This window comes from Macadamia integrifolia, chromosome 12 (assembly GCF_013358625.1).
Source record: "Macadamia integrifolia cultivar HAES 741 chromosome 12, SCU_Mint_v3, whole genome shotgun sequence".
Taxonomy (NCBI): domain Eukaryota; kingdom Viridiplantae; phylum Streptophyta; class Magnoliopsida; order Proteales; family Proteaceae; genus Macadamia; species Macadamia integrifolia.
Window position 1 is genome coordinate 13,162,552 of NC_056568.1, and position 16,910 is coordinate 13,179,461.

General features: G+C 34.7%; 1 protein-coding gene across 1 annotated transcript in view; it reads left to right on the top strand.

The window, feature by feature from the left end:
- The window catches only part of LOC122058062 (dolichyl-diphosphooligosaccharide--protein glycosyltransferase subunit 1B), a 17,347-nt gene extending 8,767 nt beyond the window's left edge, over nucleotides 1-8,580 (top strand). The window contains exons 7-9 of the mRNA XM_042620490.1: nucleotides 300-389; nucleotides 8,112-8,265; nucleotides 8,356-8,580. Of these exons, the coding sequence (XP_042476424.1) occupies nucleotides 300-389; nucleotides 8,112-8,237 (216 nt within the window). The 3' untranslated portion in view covers nucleotides 8,238-8,265; nucleotides 8,356-8,580. The remainder of the gene's footprint in view (nucleotides 1-299; nucleotides 390-8,111; nucleotides 8,266-8,355) is intronic.
- The last annotated feature ends 8,330 nt before the right edge of the window (nucleotides 8,581-16,910 follow it).

A 16,910-nucleotide genomic window follows, 5' to 3' on the forward strand; every position in this document is an offset into this window, starting at 1 on the left:
AAAAAAAAAAATTAAATAAATAAAACAAAACAAAACAAAAAACAAATAAATAAATAAATAGCATTTTAGGAAAGATGAAACGCCAAGAGCATCTTCATCACTTTCTAAGTAAATAATCATATGTTGCCATATTCGTAATTAAGTTGTTTCCTTTTCAGTTGCATGCTAATAATCATTTGATTCCATAAGAACGACTGTTTTCATCATTTTGGGCTCTGAAATTATATACATGAGAAAAGCATTTGGATTTTGCGTTGCTGTCACATTATCTAAAATTTCATTTAATGTGGTTTATGCAGACAATGTATTCATACCTTGATGTTGTTGGAAGGACCGTGGTGGTTCTTGAAAAGGAAAACGTAGTTCCTGAGCACAACTCTCCTTTCCAGGTGACTTTTGAATCCGTTAGCATGCCAATATTGGAAACTTGTACTTGAAAGCTAGTATTTCATTTTCAGTCTGACATACGTAAGTTATTGCTGAATTCCAGGTATGGAAAGATTGAGTCTAAAAACCTCTGTTGGGACCAATTGTGTAACAAGTTAGATATGAACTTAACAAAATTGAGTTAAAGAAGAGATAGGTAGCTTGTATGGATTTAAACACCATTCAACCTGCCAATGATGTTTCAAGGGGCAACCTCCTTTCCAGCACCACTTTTAGGGTATGAGGCACAATTTGAAAACGACTAATTAGAGGTGGTCGTAAGTTAGTCTGGATCTATGGTCCTTTGTATAGGGGTCGGTGAATATTAAAGAGTGATCATTATTCCTGATGTCATGCAGTGGTGTAAGGTGCAATTTCATAGGAAGAATCTAGGGGTTAATTTAGGTTATAGACTTATATATCCATTTGATTTAGTTCATCAGAACCATCAAATTCATAGAATTACTTCTGCAACATTGGGGTTAATGATTGCAAGATTTCTTTCTTCTTCCCCTTGGAATTTCTCTAGGACACGTCTCAATGGATCACTTAAAGTGCGACTCATTTAGCAGATTTTGAGTGATTGACATTGTTGGAATTGGGTACTTTTCTGGTGACTGGTGTGGGAAGATGTCTCACGTAGAAGCTATATTGTCTAGTTTCTGTTGCATAGTTCTGACCCTTTCTGTGGTTCTGACATTAGTTGCCAAGACAGAGAAGTTATAATGTAGGACTAGATTGGACACCCAGCTAGACCCAAAACTGCAGGAACTTATAAACCAAGAACAACCAAAACCAGTTCCTGATATATATATATATATATATATATAATCAGACCTCATAAAAAAGCATTCCAGAAAACTGCTGACCTCCAGGAACCAGATTACAGAGACTTAAAAAGAACAGCAGTAGTTCTTAATACTAAATCAGGGACTGAGCAAGTTATTAACAGATTCAAGTGTCCAGAATACAAGATAGCAATCCAGAAAATCAGGAACTAAGCCAACAGCAGCATCGATTTCAGAAATTAGGAACTACTGACCACTAGAAGACAAAAATATAGAGATTTTGAATATCTCTTCAAAGGCAGCCCAGAATCAGGCCTGTTTAGGGTCGAACCCTACTTGGACAGAGGGGAACCTTCGACCAAAAAAGTGCGGCATTCCGACAGCTGGAACTGATTCTTCCAGTAGGGGTCAAGTACTCTGTTTTTTCAGAAAAACTGGGCAGGATCTGAAATACACATACCTGATTTGGAGCAATGCTAAGCCTTTAGAATAGAGAGAAATTAAAGAGAATAGTAGAGCTTGAAAAGACCTCCTGGACTTCATGCCGCAAGGAGTCACTCAGATCACAACACCAAGTCCTTCTTCCTTGATCAGACACAAGGAACAGCCATGGAACAACCCAGGCAGCAGCATAAAATCCTTTTTTCTTTCAAATTCATAATCTTGGGCCTATGATGGTGCCCTCCTCTTTATTTATAATCATGATGGGGTTTACAAAAAAAAAATAATAATAATAACTCAAAAATTACTAATTCTAGTGATGCAGATACGGCTGCCCTTTCTTGGTTGGACCAGCATGACCGGCTTTGGAAGCCAAGAGCCAAGAAGAACCGGTCCAGCCCAGGGTTTTGGTCCAACAAGGGTTGGAAATAAAATTAGTAGTTTACTTAGTATTTTATTTCATGCTTTTATTTTCCAGACTTGAACGTAGGAGTAGGATTTACTTCCTTGCTTTGGTTTCCTTTTTATAGTTGTTTCCTAGTTTAGGCTAGTTTCCATTTCAGTTAAGTTTCTACATTTCATGTTCCTATTTTCCTATATATTGTTTGTAATCGATTGAAGATTTAGAGAGTGATTTTGATTATTGAATGAATGTGTTGAGTGTGATTCTCCTTCTTCCCCCTCTCTACTCTGATTTCCCCTCTCTTCCCTAAGGGTTCTCCATCATCTAGATTACTAAAACTTATTACATAAGTTACTAAAAACTGAAACTGTAAAAGGAAACTAGATCTTAGAACAGAAATTAGAAACTAGTGCAAGACTAAAAATAGAAACTGATTTAGAAACTTAATAAGTAACTAATAACCCCATCAGCAGCCCAAATCGTGGCCTGATTTGGACCAGATCTGGTCGATCAGCCACTTGGGTCGACCACCTTCTTGTGCCTCCTAGTGTAGACCTTCGGTGCTGCATCAACTAGTGCAAAAATTGTCATGACCCAAACCCAGATGCAGGTAAGGGTACAGCCCTCACAGGCAATGATCAAACGATCCAAAACATTCATCAACCCAACAGGCATATGTGAACTCATAATATTTAAATGTCAACAAAATAAAACAGCTACTCATAGATAAAATATCTCAAACCTACCTACTGGTGGCAATCTAAGGTTCATTCTCAAATTTAAATAAAAATGTTCTGTCAGAGTTTACATAAATCCACGTCCTACTACAAATATCTAATAAAATAAATTAACTGATAATAGCTTCAGGTCGCCCTCGAACGCCTGCTCCACACGTACCTTCCTCTCAATCATCTGTGATGTTCAAATAATAGGTTAAACTCAATAGCCTAGTAAAGAAAAATAGTAAAGCACATCACAGGGCAAACCATCAGACAAAAACAATAGCTAAAACAAATAGTTTTAATTTCTCAAAACCACACTTTTAATTAAAATGCAATCATATAAAAAAAATATATTCTCACATTTTAGCCAGCACCGAGGGAAATAAGCTACCACCGCCCATAATACGAGAGGGAAACACGGCCCCCACAATCACATGATCACGTAATCATACTTTTGTCACCACTCTATGACTAAATATACACCACTGTGCACAGTGGGTATAAGTCCTACGGCTCAATAGGACACCCCTCTCTAGTCTAGTACAGAGTAGTCTATTTACCTTCATACACTCACTTTTCACACATTCACAAAATCACTTTCTTTAAAGACATATAGGTAAAATCTTCACATAAAAATTGCATCAATATACATTATACATTATAGTAATAATGACCTTCATCACTTATCAATCACTCCCATGAATTCATATCACATAAACACGATTCAGAATAAGTATAACATACAAGCATACAAAACATCTCATCATACAATCAGACTACACATATGTGGTGTAACCCCACTATAATCCAATTACCTCAGCCTGCAAGTCTCCTACTTTTACCCTCCGAGCTCTGAATGCTCACGTCAAACACTACCTGCAATTAATTACATCTCCCATTAATCTCCAAGTTCAAAACTAATTCAAATACTTCACTTTTTCCTCAAAAGTCAACCCTCCCAGACCTAGGTCAAACTCTATGAAACAATTCCCCTCAACACGTATTATCACTCTTCCGAAGATGAGAATGATCATCTGAGTGGTCAAGGAGTAATTAGAAAAACTACAATCTCAGAGTGAAACTTTCAGATTTAAGTAATTCTGAAATTACTCTCAATCCGCTGAACATATGGTCTCCAATTTCGGATTGAAAACTCCCTTAGGAAGGTTCTACTAACCCCCAAAGTATGCCCAAAAGTTAATGGTCGGATTGTAAACAATTAGGGAAATACAAGTTCGGGTCTCCCAATTACCCCTCTTAGGCAGCCCAGAGAATCCTAAAAAATTCTTTGCCATATCTAACCAACACAAGGTCCTAATAATTGTTAATTTAATTTGGGTCCCCAAAAAAAATACATATGGTACCTATGACCCCTCTTAGGCAGCCCAGAGAATCCTAAAAAATTCTTTGCCATATCTAACCAACACAAGGTCCTAATAATTGTTAATTTAATTTGGGTCCCCAAAAAAAATACATATGGTCCCTATGAATTAAATCCCAGACTTTATAAAGAATTTCAGATTTTGGTCATGGTTTGCGTCCCATATTGGATCATGGTTTGGTCCCATATTGGGTCCCAAAAAAAAAATATATATATATATATATATATATGTTCCCAATGAATTAAATCTCAATCCTTTATAAATAATTTCAGATTTGGGTCACGGTTTGGGTCCCTTATTGGATCCCATGTCGAGTCCCAAAAAAAAATATATATGTTCCCAATGAATTAAATCTCAGACTTTTATAAATAATTTCAGATTTGGGTCACGGTTTGGGTCTCATATTGGATCCCATATTGAGTCCCAAAAAAAAAACCCGCATGGGTCCGAAGAACCCTAGCCGTACAACAAATCCTAAACCCTAAGAATAATTAGGGTCCCAACAAAAAAAAAAGCATAACCAAAACTTAAACTAAGATAAATAAGACCTCAATTGGGTTCCAAAAGAAAAACCAGCAGAAAAGAGAACATTACCTGAAGAAGACTGAAAAACAGAAGAGTAGACTCCAAAATCCCTCTTCCTCTCCCTTTCTTCATTTCTTCTTTTTTTTCTTTCTTTCTTTCTTTCTTTCTTTCTTTTCTTTCTCACGGTTCTGTTTTCTTTTCTTTCTCCCTTCTCTCTCTCACTCTTCTAACTTAATGTTTTGTGTAAATGGGGTGGGGTCCACAAAGGATGTTTTAAAAAAATAAATATTTCTAACTTAATGTTTTGTGTAAAAGGGGTGGGGTCCACAAAGGATGTTTTAAAAAATCAATACTTCTAACTTAATGTTTTGTGTAAATGGGGTGGGGTCCACAAAGGATATTTTAAAAAAATAAATACTTCTAACTTAATGTTTTGTGTAAATGGGGTGGGGTCCACAAAGGATGTTTTAAATAAGAGAGAATCTTAAAAATAGAATAAAATAATCTTAGAAGTAAAAGAAAAGAATTTCAATTAAATAAAACTCCCTTATTTCCTATACTAACAAGATTTGAACCTAGGACCTCTAATTAGTCAAGGTACTAACCGCTAGGCTAACTCATTAAGTCATTAAATACACCCTAAATTTAAATATTTAAGCAAGCATAAAAAGTATATATATATATATATAGTTATATATTCTAAGGTTCCAAAATTTGGGGCATTACAAAAATTACTAATTCTGGGTTACTAAAACTGATTACATAAGTTACTAAAAACTGAAACTGTAAAAGGAAACTAGATCTTAGAACAGAAATTAGAAACTAGTGCAAAACTGAAAATAGAAACTAATTTAGAAACTTAATAAGCAACTAATAACCCCATCAGCAGCCTAAATCGCGGGCTGATTTGGACTAGATCTGGTCGACCCAGTTAGCCACTTGGGTCGACCACCTTCTTGTACCTCCTGGTGTAGACCTTCGGTGCTGCACCAAGTTAAAAGTAGACTTTTTTGTGGATGGGATTGGAAGTGTGTCTAAAGCATAGAACTTGTGTGTAGACAAAAAATATATGGGGGCATTGGCCAGTGTTCTGATCATAAAGCCTTGATCTGCACTAAATGGGCCCGACTTGGAATGCAATAAATAAAATGGGAAGATGTTTCCCATGCCACACCAATGGGCATGTCTCAATTGGTTTCGACATTGGTGGTTGTCAGGGAGGAAAGAGACTGAGAGAGCATGGGTATCTAGCATCATGGGAATAAGTTGGAAATTTTTTTCCCAAATAAAATTGAAGAAACATGAAGGCGTGAAAAAAGAGATAAGGGACTGTCCAATATGAACAGTGGTGGGTCCTATTTATTGGCTAGAGCTAACGCTGCCTTTTTCAACTTCCTAGTCTACCTCAAGAGAGTCTAAAGTAGACTAACCCCGAGCCTGAAAATCCAGCAAAAAACTAGTACTTAACAGGATCACAGAACAGGGAACAAAACCAAAATTGAAAGGAAAATAGTAACTTAAGATAGATAAATCAGAATGGTCCAAAATTGCAATCAATTGGTCTGTGCTGCTCGTAGAACAGATATGCAGAATCTCAACGGATTTTGATAACAAAATAGTCAGTTTCAGCGAAGTCCTAGGCTCCATGAATATGCAACAGAAACAAAACATAATGGACCAAATAAATGGAGGTGCCTTCAGATGTAGAAATTGAGATAATCTTACCTTTATCTTGATGAGGTTTGACAGGCTGGAAAGATGAACACCATAATAGAAACTAAAACTGCATTGAACCAGAAAACTGAGAAATGGGGACAGAAACTAAATGTAGTGAGAACTAACAAACCTTACATCCGATGGAGATGAAACTAATATAGAACGGAGTCCCTTATGGGGTGACTACGCGGTTAATATATCAAAGCAAGATGGTTAGATTGGGAGAAACAAGCAAGGACAGATAACAGAAACAAACTTGGAGCAAATGTAGAGGGGAAGGAGCAGAATAACATACTAAAAATTGAAGATCATCTGACTATGGATTAGACAGGGCATGTCTGAAGTTCTGTTGCACATGATGGACAGAACAGAATATTGCAAGGAGGTATACTTGATGAAATGCTGCAGAATATCAGATGAAAAGCGAAAGCAACAATAAGACTAAGAATAGAAGATAAAATACATGTTAGAAATCACCATTACAGGCCATGTTAACAATATATGGTCATTGGAATTTCTGCAAAACAATAATGGAAGAAGGAGAAAAGAAAAGACAGAAGGGGATATGACCAAAGGCTTCACCACATATGGCTTGCGGAAAGGCTTCACCACCAATCCCAAACCAAGGATTCACCACCTTCGGTTGTACTTGTTTCACCACAAGAACTACTCTCAGATTCACCACTAAAGAGAAACATTCAATTGAACAACAGCCAAAATCTGTGGGCAGCATGCCCCCTTTCTTCACTTCTTTTTCGTTGATAGCTACATCATAAAAGTAGGAAAGCCTATAACTAGAAAAGATCTTTTGCAACATGGCTACTCTCAAAAATTAGAAATGAGAAAGTCAAAAAGGAAATGACTAAGTAGCATTACTAATTTAGCCTCAGAATAATTACCATTACAATTTGGAAACTATTATAAAATAGAAACTAACTACTTTATCCCATATAGGTCTTAATTCCTTAATTTTTGGGCTTATCGTGACAATAGAAAACTCAGAATTACTTAGCGATGCAACCCATTGTGGACTTAAATTTGGGCCTAACTTTTGAACCACAGGTTCAAATTGACCCAAAAAACTGAATCAAACCCAAATCCAAAAATTCTTCTTCCACGGGCTGTGATGTGCATCAGATCTTGACTGATTTGGAATTCAAACTACTGCTTGGAATGGTCAAAACAAATTTGTATTTGATGCTCAAAACAGAACATAAAAAATGACTCTAAACTGTTGTTACTTGACTAATCTCGTAGTCCTACCTCCTACCCTTATTTTAGGCTCATTAAAGTGGCCCCTCCACTGCCTTGGGTCATCTTTTCACCTTGAAAACTATGTTTGGTCCATAAGGTAACATTTTGGCTTGGAAATAAATCCAATGGTTCCATTAAGGTAACATTTTGACTTTGGAAATATCTTTTAATCAGTTGTAAAGGTCAGCAATGCTGGCAGGAGTATTCTGCATATGCTGCTACACTGACCTTCTATTTACATAAGATGATCTTGTATGTGCGCCAGTTCAGTACTTAGATCCGTATGTTACAGATACATATTGAATGCCTTTCTTTTTGGATGGTCTTGTGTGGTGCTCTGTTGTTCAGTACGTAGATTTGTATGTTGCAGATACATATAGAATGCCTTTCTTTTGGGTTTCAGTTCTGCAGTTTCAGAGTGGCTCTTCCCAGTTTGATTGGGTTCATTTTGCAGGTGTATTACGACTTCAACCCTATTTTCATGCTAGCGGAACCGCTGATGTTGACATCTGCATTTTTTCTATTTTTCGTTGCATGTGTAGCCTACCTACACATTGATCTTTCCATCCGCAAATCATGAAATGAAACATCATAGGGATAGTTAAGAGGTTTGTTTTTGCAAATTACTGGAAGTTTACTCTTTAAATTCTTATGAAAAGGTTGAATCCTAATTCGGATATTTTTCTTTTACCCTGTAGATTGCGACATGGTGCATCAAGGAAAACCCATTGCCTAGTTTTGGTGACATGCATTGCACTTGGGAGGGGTGCCCTCCTAACATCATATTTTTGACTTTTTCTTGAAGACCAGAGCTAAGAAACTATAGTACTTTTTAAAATAGCATTAGAAAGAGAAAATTGTCCTCCAAATTTTAACATTTTCTCCTATAGAAATGGAGTTGCATACAGCAGTTCTTTAAGTAATCTATGCTCTACCACAATCACCTTTCTCCAACCTGTACCTGTCTTCATTGAAGAAATTATAGGATCCAGAAGTACTTAAAAACCTGCGAAAATTTCTGTAGATCAAGCTCAGTGAAAATTCAACCTTGCTGTCCAATGAGTTATCTTTTTGAAAAAAATCACTTAAATTACATGACAAGTAGGTGTAAAATAAAGTCAAACTTGTATTGTAATTAATTTTCTTATCACATAGATTTAGATAGTTTTTACTTTTGAAAATTGATTGTAAAAATGTAAAACTAAGAGTACTAAACGGTTTGGTTTCATTTCGTTTCAGTGTATCGGTAGAAACCAAAACAAATTGAAACCAATTAATATACTGTTCCAGTTAAACGATTTTTAAAGTGTTTCAGTTTCGATTTTGTTGTTGATTTGGATTAAAATTGTTGGGCCAATTGAGAATGAACCTATTTTTTTTATGCCCAATATAGAAATCTGATGCTGTTGGACTTGAACCACGACATATAGACTCAAATTATGACTTAAGAAAACAATAGAAAGTAATTTGCATAATTTAAATCAACTACAAAACATAAAAAGGAATACATATAAATTGTTAGAATTAACCTTTCTTGTTATTAACCTTAGGGGGTAATTGAGTTGGCAAGGGATTTTCACCTCAAGAAGCGTGTGGTCTGAGCTCGACTCCTCTTACCTCCTTGAGACCACTCACATGAGGTTGTTTAGTGTTCTTCGCTGTTTTCAATGAAAATTGAAAAGTTTTCCGCAGGCTTGGATTACCCGTCGTTAGCAAACAAAAAAAAAAAATCTCATTTACTATTATTAATTTAGGTTCAATAGCATACTAGTTCTAAGTTGATATTGTTATTATCATGTAACCATTGTAATTGGCCCGCAAATTTGATGTAAAAACTTGCCTAAAAATCCAAATTATGTAACGAAAGAAATGTAGATACTTTGCTTAAAAGGTCAAAGATAAAAATCAAATCATGGAACATTCAAATTAAATACAACAAGAATAATTATTGAATATAAAGTTGAAGATGAAGATGGTTGGAAGCTGTCACATAGGAATGTGGTGTTACGCCTCATAACACGTTTAAGCTTTAGACGTTTTCGTACATAATTTGAATAAGTCATAACTTTTATCAAAATAAATAAATAAATCAAAAGTCGATAGGAGAGAAAGTTTACAGTACCTCAGAAGGTGACAAAAGTTTTTCACGGAAAAGTTAGAAAAGCAACGGCTATATAATATGGGCATTTTCCTTTTTTTTAGTGTAAATTTATGGAAAAACAATTTTTTTTTATATTTATAAATTTCTGTTTTTGATAACTTTTTGTCTCAGATAGTCTAACACCATCGTGTTTTTATTTAAGCATATTGTTTATCTTGCTATGCAAAAAAAAATATATATATATATATATATATTATTATATAAAAAAAAAAAAAAAAAAAAAAAAGATAAGACTATTGTTTTAAGTATTGGTATTACATCGGTTATATCAGTCGTATTATACCATTATAGGCCAACATCGATTTCAATATCTATCAACCCGGATTAGTTATCAGTATTATTTTAAACGTAAAATCATTAAAAAAAAAATTATCCCGATAGATAGTCAGATACCGATAACTAAATCCTTGAGTTCGACAATGAATGTAAATAATCTTTTTATCTAATGGAATTTTTTCCTATACACTTAAAAATAAACAAATAAATTTATGTGAAGGTATGATGTGGATGTCTGCCCATTTCTCATTCCAACTCTCGCTTAGCGTCTGGTCACTCCAAGTCACTCTCAGGCTGTCATAATCCATCCATGTATGTATGTCCCACACAAAAGTCACACTCTTAATTATGGATTGCCGTGTTTGAGATAGAAATTAGAATACAGATCTAGATTATACTAGAAGTAGTATTTTTCTCTTAATCTATGGCGAGTGTGCACTCTTACATGGTTAGATCTTTCCGGTTGTAGAGTCAAAGAAAGAACGGTGATTCAAATCAAGATTTTTCTGGTATTCTATCTCAAATAAAAAAAAATCAAATAGAGGTCAAAGATACCAAACCAATGCTGTATCAGACTACTTGTCTCCTTGTAGTTGGATCTCCAAGTTTTTGGAATGCTCCAAATTCTACTTGAGCATCCAAATCTGGGTCAATCCCAGCAAAAACGTCTCTGAACAAGGTTCTAACGCCATGCCAAATGTCGGATGCTTTATTAAATAGTCAATCAGTTAAGGAGGATTTTTTTCGTTTCTTCTGCATATCACCTAGGAGGCTATGACCTGTTTGGGGCCTTTTCATCTCTGGGTAGGTCTGTTTGTTAGGCTTACAACCTAAGTGCTGCGACGTAAGGCTGAAGTTTTCTTGCGAAGTCAATGGGTTTGGCAGCAAAACACAATATAAGACATAAAAGTTGTCAATGGGTGCGGCAAGAAAACACAAAATAAGACATAAAAGTTGTCAATAAGTTTGGCAAGAAATCTCTCATGAGAGAAGAAGATAAGGAAATTTCAAATCTCTTGCAATATTTATTTGTATTCAATGATGAAGGGGAAATTTCTATGATGATGCTTTGACTATTGTTTTAATTTTTTCTTTTATTTCTTTTTACTTCATTTTATTATTTATTATTTTTTATTTTTTATTTTTTATTTTTATTTTTATTAGTATTGATCCATGTAACATTGTAACCAACCCCATTTAGTTGAGATAAGGTTATGACTCTTGTTGTTTGTTGAAGGAATATTCTCTCTTCATTCTTTTAATAAATACTAATTTAATATAAATACTTAAATTAATAATATTATTTTAAAGATACTTTATTTTTTCAAATATCATAAAGTATCTATTCTACCATGTGGACAAATGATATTGTTGAAAAACGAAGGTGTGAGTGTATGCTTGAATGACGGGTTTTTTGTGAGGAATTTCATTGAATAATATATAGTCGATATTAACAATCTCTTTACGGTGGGCATATCTTTAAATGCACATTGGGAGATCACATTTTACCTCTTTGAAAACAAACGTTGGAAAATGTTTCAACAAGTAAGATTTGTTCATGTAAAATTTTCACATGTAAGATTTTACATTAAAACAAACGGAGCCTCATTTCTCCATGTGACCATCTCTCCTCTCCCAGACAAAAACAAGAATATATTTTCACCAAAGAGGAGAGAGATAGACCCATGACTTATGCCAAGTCTCCCTGAGCTCTTTTTCTGTTATGTAATACATAAATTGAACAAGGCATGCAATCAATGGAAGGGTCGTCGACGCCCATAGGTATCATCTGGACTGGCCAAGCAGTTGCACCAAATCTGCTTAGAAAAAAGCTTTCATATAGGAAAGATCCCTATAACTACTACACCTAATATTGGATAATACAAATAAAATCTCTCTTTCTCTCTCAAGTTCTCTCTCTCTATAGAGAGAGAGCAACATGGCTGGGGGTAGTCCACAACTAGGTGGATGTACCTGGATGGTGTGGCTTGTGAATGATTTCTAAGTCCTAGTCACTTGGTGATGTATTAGTTTGTCTCATTAATTTGGTGATTACAATAAACTTCAAATGCTTTCCTCAAATCACTCCTTCCATTTTATTTTAAATATATAGAGCCCTTCAAATTGCAGATTCCCCCATTCAGACCTTCACCAACGACACCAATTTATGCTAATTAACATGGCAGACCTTAGAAAATGCACTTTGACTGATGTCAACCATTCCCTACCTGAATTATCTTATCATATATATTGGTTTACAATACATTTCGTACCTTGCAAAAAAATTGATCCTTACTTATCAATCACACATTGTTTAACTAAATTCAGTTCTCTTTGGATACGTTCATCAAAAAATTCAATTCGCGCGGATTCTTTCCTTGACTAACAAAGAGATCTTGACAGAATTGCCACAAACGAAATTGAACTATGTCATGATTAATTAAGCGATTTAAACAAAACAATGTCCATATTTTTTTAATCTTCTTCTTAGTATAATCGCAAATTTAGCCACTGTTTATCCCATATATTTGCCTAATTATATTATATGATTGAGTTAGTTCATATTAATCTCTCTCTCTCTCTCTCTCTCTCTCTCTCTCTCTCTCTCTCTCTCTCTCTCTCTCTCTAGGTTAGGCAGGATTAGGTATGTAAAACCAGTGGTGTCCCCAAGCAATGTGAGAAGTGACAATGCCATTCGGCATTCTCTCTTAAGAAAAAAATCAAGAGGACATTACACTCCCCTCCCCTGTATGTTTCAGGTATTACATAACCTTCCCCTACAAAGTTTGAAATTACAGTCCCCTCCCTCCTAAGTTCTAGATTCTATCAATCGTATCTTGACCGTGAGTGAGGAACCCGTTAAGTGTATTACACTTTTTCCATAAATCCCAAAATACCCGCAACTTATTATCGTCTTCTTCCTTGAGAAGACAATGGACACTCCAAACTTCTACTATTTCTCTTCATTCCTCCATGGTTTTTGAACTTCTGAAATCGAAGATTTTGGCGATCAAAAGTGGTTCATCTCGTTCGCGATCGAAGATATTACATCTCGTTGAAGATCGAATTTGTTAATCAATGAAGATCGAAGTCTAAGGTTAATATAAATTGCAGGTTTAGGAGAGTTAGGGCTTCGGAAAAATCTTACAATGGAAGATTTAATTCACCATAAACGATTAATCCCCACAATAATAATGTAATTTGGTTTTTCAGATTGGAGGGGAGAAGCAATCTATAATATTGTGACTAATTCACTACCATTTTGCGATTTCTACATCCAAAAAGGAGAAGAGTAGGTACAAGTTGAGCATCCTCTTGCTTCAGAACCAGTCTCTCCTGAAAACGAAGGATGGGATAGTTTCAACTTAACACACAATAAGAACAAAAGTGGCGAAAGAACCCATTACGCTTCTCGAACAAATCTGAAGAAATCCTCGGAAAGGTGCCAATCCCGTACCAGGCCCCACCATGACAATAGGAATGGAAGGATCTGCTGGTAACTTAAATTTGATGATTAAACAAAAATTGGGGCCCAACTGCAGTCATTGCTTTCATCCAGAGGAACTGCACTCTATAATATTTAACAAAGCATTAGACAACATCTATCATTCAGTCTTGAAATTTTTCTACGTAAAGCCCCGTCAGGAACTCTCTGTTTTGTGTTGCATCTCAGGCCAAGAAATTTCAGAAAAATGGATGAAAAAAGGGGGAGGGAGAGAAAGTGGTGGTCTTACCTTCACAATATCAACACATTTCTCCCTCAATCAATTCGGGTGATTTGAATCAGGCACCTCTCTTCCTCCAACGGCTCCAAGAAATCCAAGTAGGTGATCGGCTCAAGCATGAAACCCTCGATCGGCTCTCAAGAGAGTATTTTTAAAGAAAGGGAAAGGGAGTAAATGAGTCATTTAACATGAACTTCTAACAAAGTCATCAGCATAAGGTGCGATTGTAATTTCAAACTTCGCAAGAGGTCTAAGTGAATACTTGAACTTCTAACAAAGTTATCAGCATAAGGTGTGATTGTAATTTCAAACTTGGCAAGAAGTCTAATTGAATACTTGAAACATATAGGGGAGTGTAATTTCCTCAAAAATCAATGATTAATATTTGCCTTTTTTTTTTTTTTTCCTAATCTTAATTGTTATGGCAGTTTTCTTTTATTATTTTTTCAATGCATTTCATTGATTCTTTCCTTCTCAATGGACCAGTAAGTGGACCCTAACAAAGAAGGTTGGATAAGGAACTTACAAAACACAATATTATAGAAAATTTCAAGTTAGTTACTAAGTGGGGTAGCCAAGCTTATCAAGCAATTAAGAACTAACCTTTTTATTGATAAGTTTGAATTTAAGGTACCTAATGAATTAACTATTTAGTATAGCCGTGTAGGTTTTTATTATCTGACATGACACACTTAACGAAAAAAAGGACAGACAGAAGATTTGGTGATGCCTTAATTTAAGGAACAAATGAAGCACCCTTTCACTGTTGGATATAGAAGATTCCTCTTTCATCTCTTAAAAATAGAATAAGAAAAGAAAAGCTGAAAACTAACCACAAAGTTTTCATCACTAATTTCTTGTTTTGCCTTGGTGCAGTCAAAATAGTTTACTGGTTTTGGTGTAGTTTCCATGAATTAATAAAGAAATAGCCTATATATCTCAACGAAAAAAGTGTCCATGTACCATAAAAGAAAATATCAGTTTGGGGGAAAGAACCTCTTATAACAAACATCAATAAATAAGAAAATAAATAAAGACAGATCTACACAATACACAAAGATTTAGGGAGGTGTTACGTCCTTGAGTGAAGAAGAAGTTTCACTCTATAAAAGAAAGATTATACCCAAACAACGGCAAAAAAACTTATACTAAAACCTTAGTTCGAAAAACCATAAATTACAACTGTTTGTTCAGTAAGACGATAGTACATTATATACTTCTCCAAGTCATGGGTTCATCGGATCAAACTATACCACAAGGGCGTAAAAGAAAAAAATCTCATTAGGATCTCCACTAAAATATGTCGAACCAGGTCATTCTTCAAAACGAGTCAAGAATTCGAGACTAACTTAACAGAACCTTGCTAGTCTAGTGTTACCTTCTCCTAGACATAGGTGGGCATGAAAAAACCACGTTGCCCCCAATCTCGTGAGTTGAAGATGCTCTTGCCCACATTCCCATTGATCCCACGCACTAATGTTGCCTACACCAAATTAATAGGATTCTATCTCCTAATAAATTAATCGAGGTATTTACAAATAGGATAATCTTAGTCTAATTTAATTCTACTTTTTAATACAATAGTTTAAAACTTGTTTGAAGTCAATTCTATTTAATGCCAAGGGAGAAAAAAAAACTATATGAAGGGCTTAGGTTGTTGATCGGACCGTAAGGTTTAGATAAATCACCAAATTTGAGATCAAACCTAACTAGAGAATTATCCATCCATCCAATAAGTAGATTGGAAGACAATCCTTCCAGCTATTGTAAATCATAGAAGAACCTTTAGTGTTGGAAATCTTTTTCCATTTTTGCACATTAATTGCCTTCGTACTTGATTTTAGGGTTTAGGATCCTTAGTAAATATTATCAGTTCAAATGTCTTTTTCATTACCAGAATCAATAATAATTAGATGCATTGTAAGGCTAGTGGAAAGCAGCTTAGTTCTAGGTTTTGTTATGAATGAGGTGCTGGCAACTAGACTAGCTAGGGACAAGTAGTTTGAAAGGTATTGTTGGGGAAGGTGGTGTTAAATATATACGGAAAAGGCTTTATTTGGTTGAAGAGGGAAAAAAATAAAAAAATTTCAAATAAAAAAAAACTTTAATATTCATTATTCTCTTTTATATAAATTATTTAAACTTCTTATATATATATATATTTAGTATTGATACTTTTTAGATTTCGTTTTTATTATATTTTTTAAATTTAAAGAATTTGGATGCTAAGTAAAGTGAAATTTAATTATTAAATATTGAATGATTTGAGCTAGTGAAATGATCATTTGGGATGTTGATTATAAAAGTTTCTTTTTTAGGTTCGAAATTTTTACTTCCCATCCTTTCAGTTCTCCTTCCAACCAAACGAAGCAAATCGAAATGATTCTCATCCAGGAGTATAGCCTACGACAGTGCTTCTTTATGTCTATCTCTCTTCTCCCCTTCACCGAAACCTCTTTGCCTCTTGAAATAATTTCATTTCAAGGTCATTCATTGGGTGTTCCTACCAACTTAGGCTACACTCTCAAATATCAAGTAAAGAAACAATATCTCTAAAATATAATAAATTTATTCTATTCCACTATAAGGTTTTGTTGTGTTAAGGAACTGAATTTCTCTTCACCATTCCTTTGTCATGGGCAATTGAAACGATTAGATGATAACATGAAAGATAGTTCTCATGTCATCAATAGAGGATAAGAGCGTAATGATGACCCAACAGTCCAATCATGAGATTGCTTCACCCATGGTTTTACTTCTCTATGGAAAGAAGGATAAAATACAACTAAATCCAAGTACATGTATAAACTTGTTTCGTAAATTGGAGATGCTTTATTATTGTACTCCTTAAACAATCATGAGGACTCACTTATGACTAGTTTTGTAAAAAAATCTTCGGACGATTTTGTCCTTTGGGCACCTTACCCTCCAATATTAAATTGAATTAATAATATATTTAAAGGGGGTGTAATGAATCTAATGACACCTCAATAGCTGTATTCTTAAAAGGTTTTTAAGATAAGGGTATACAAATATTTTAAAAAATAAGTTTAAATGACTTATGAATATGTGACTATATCATTGTTAAAAA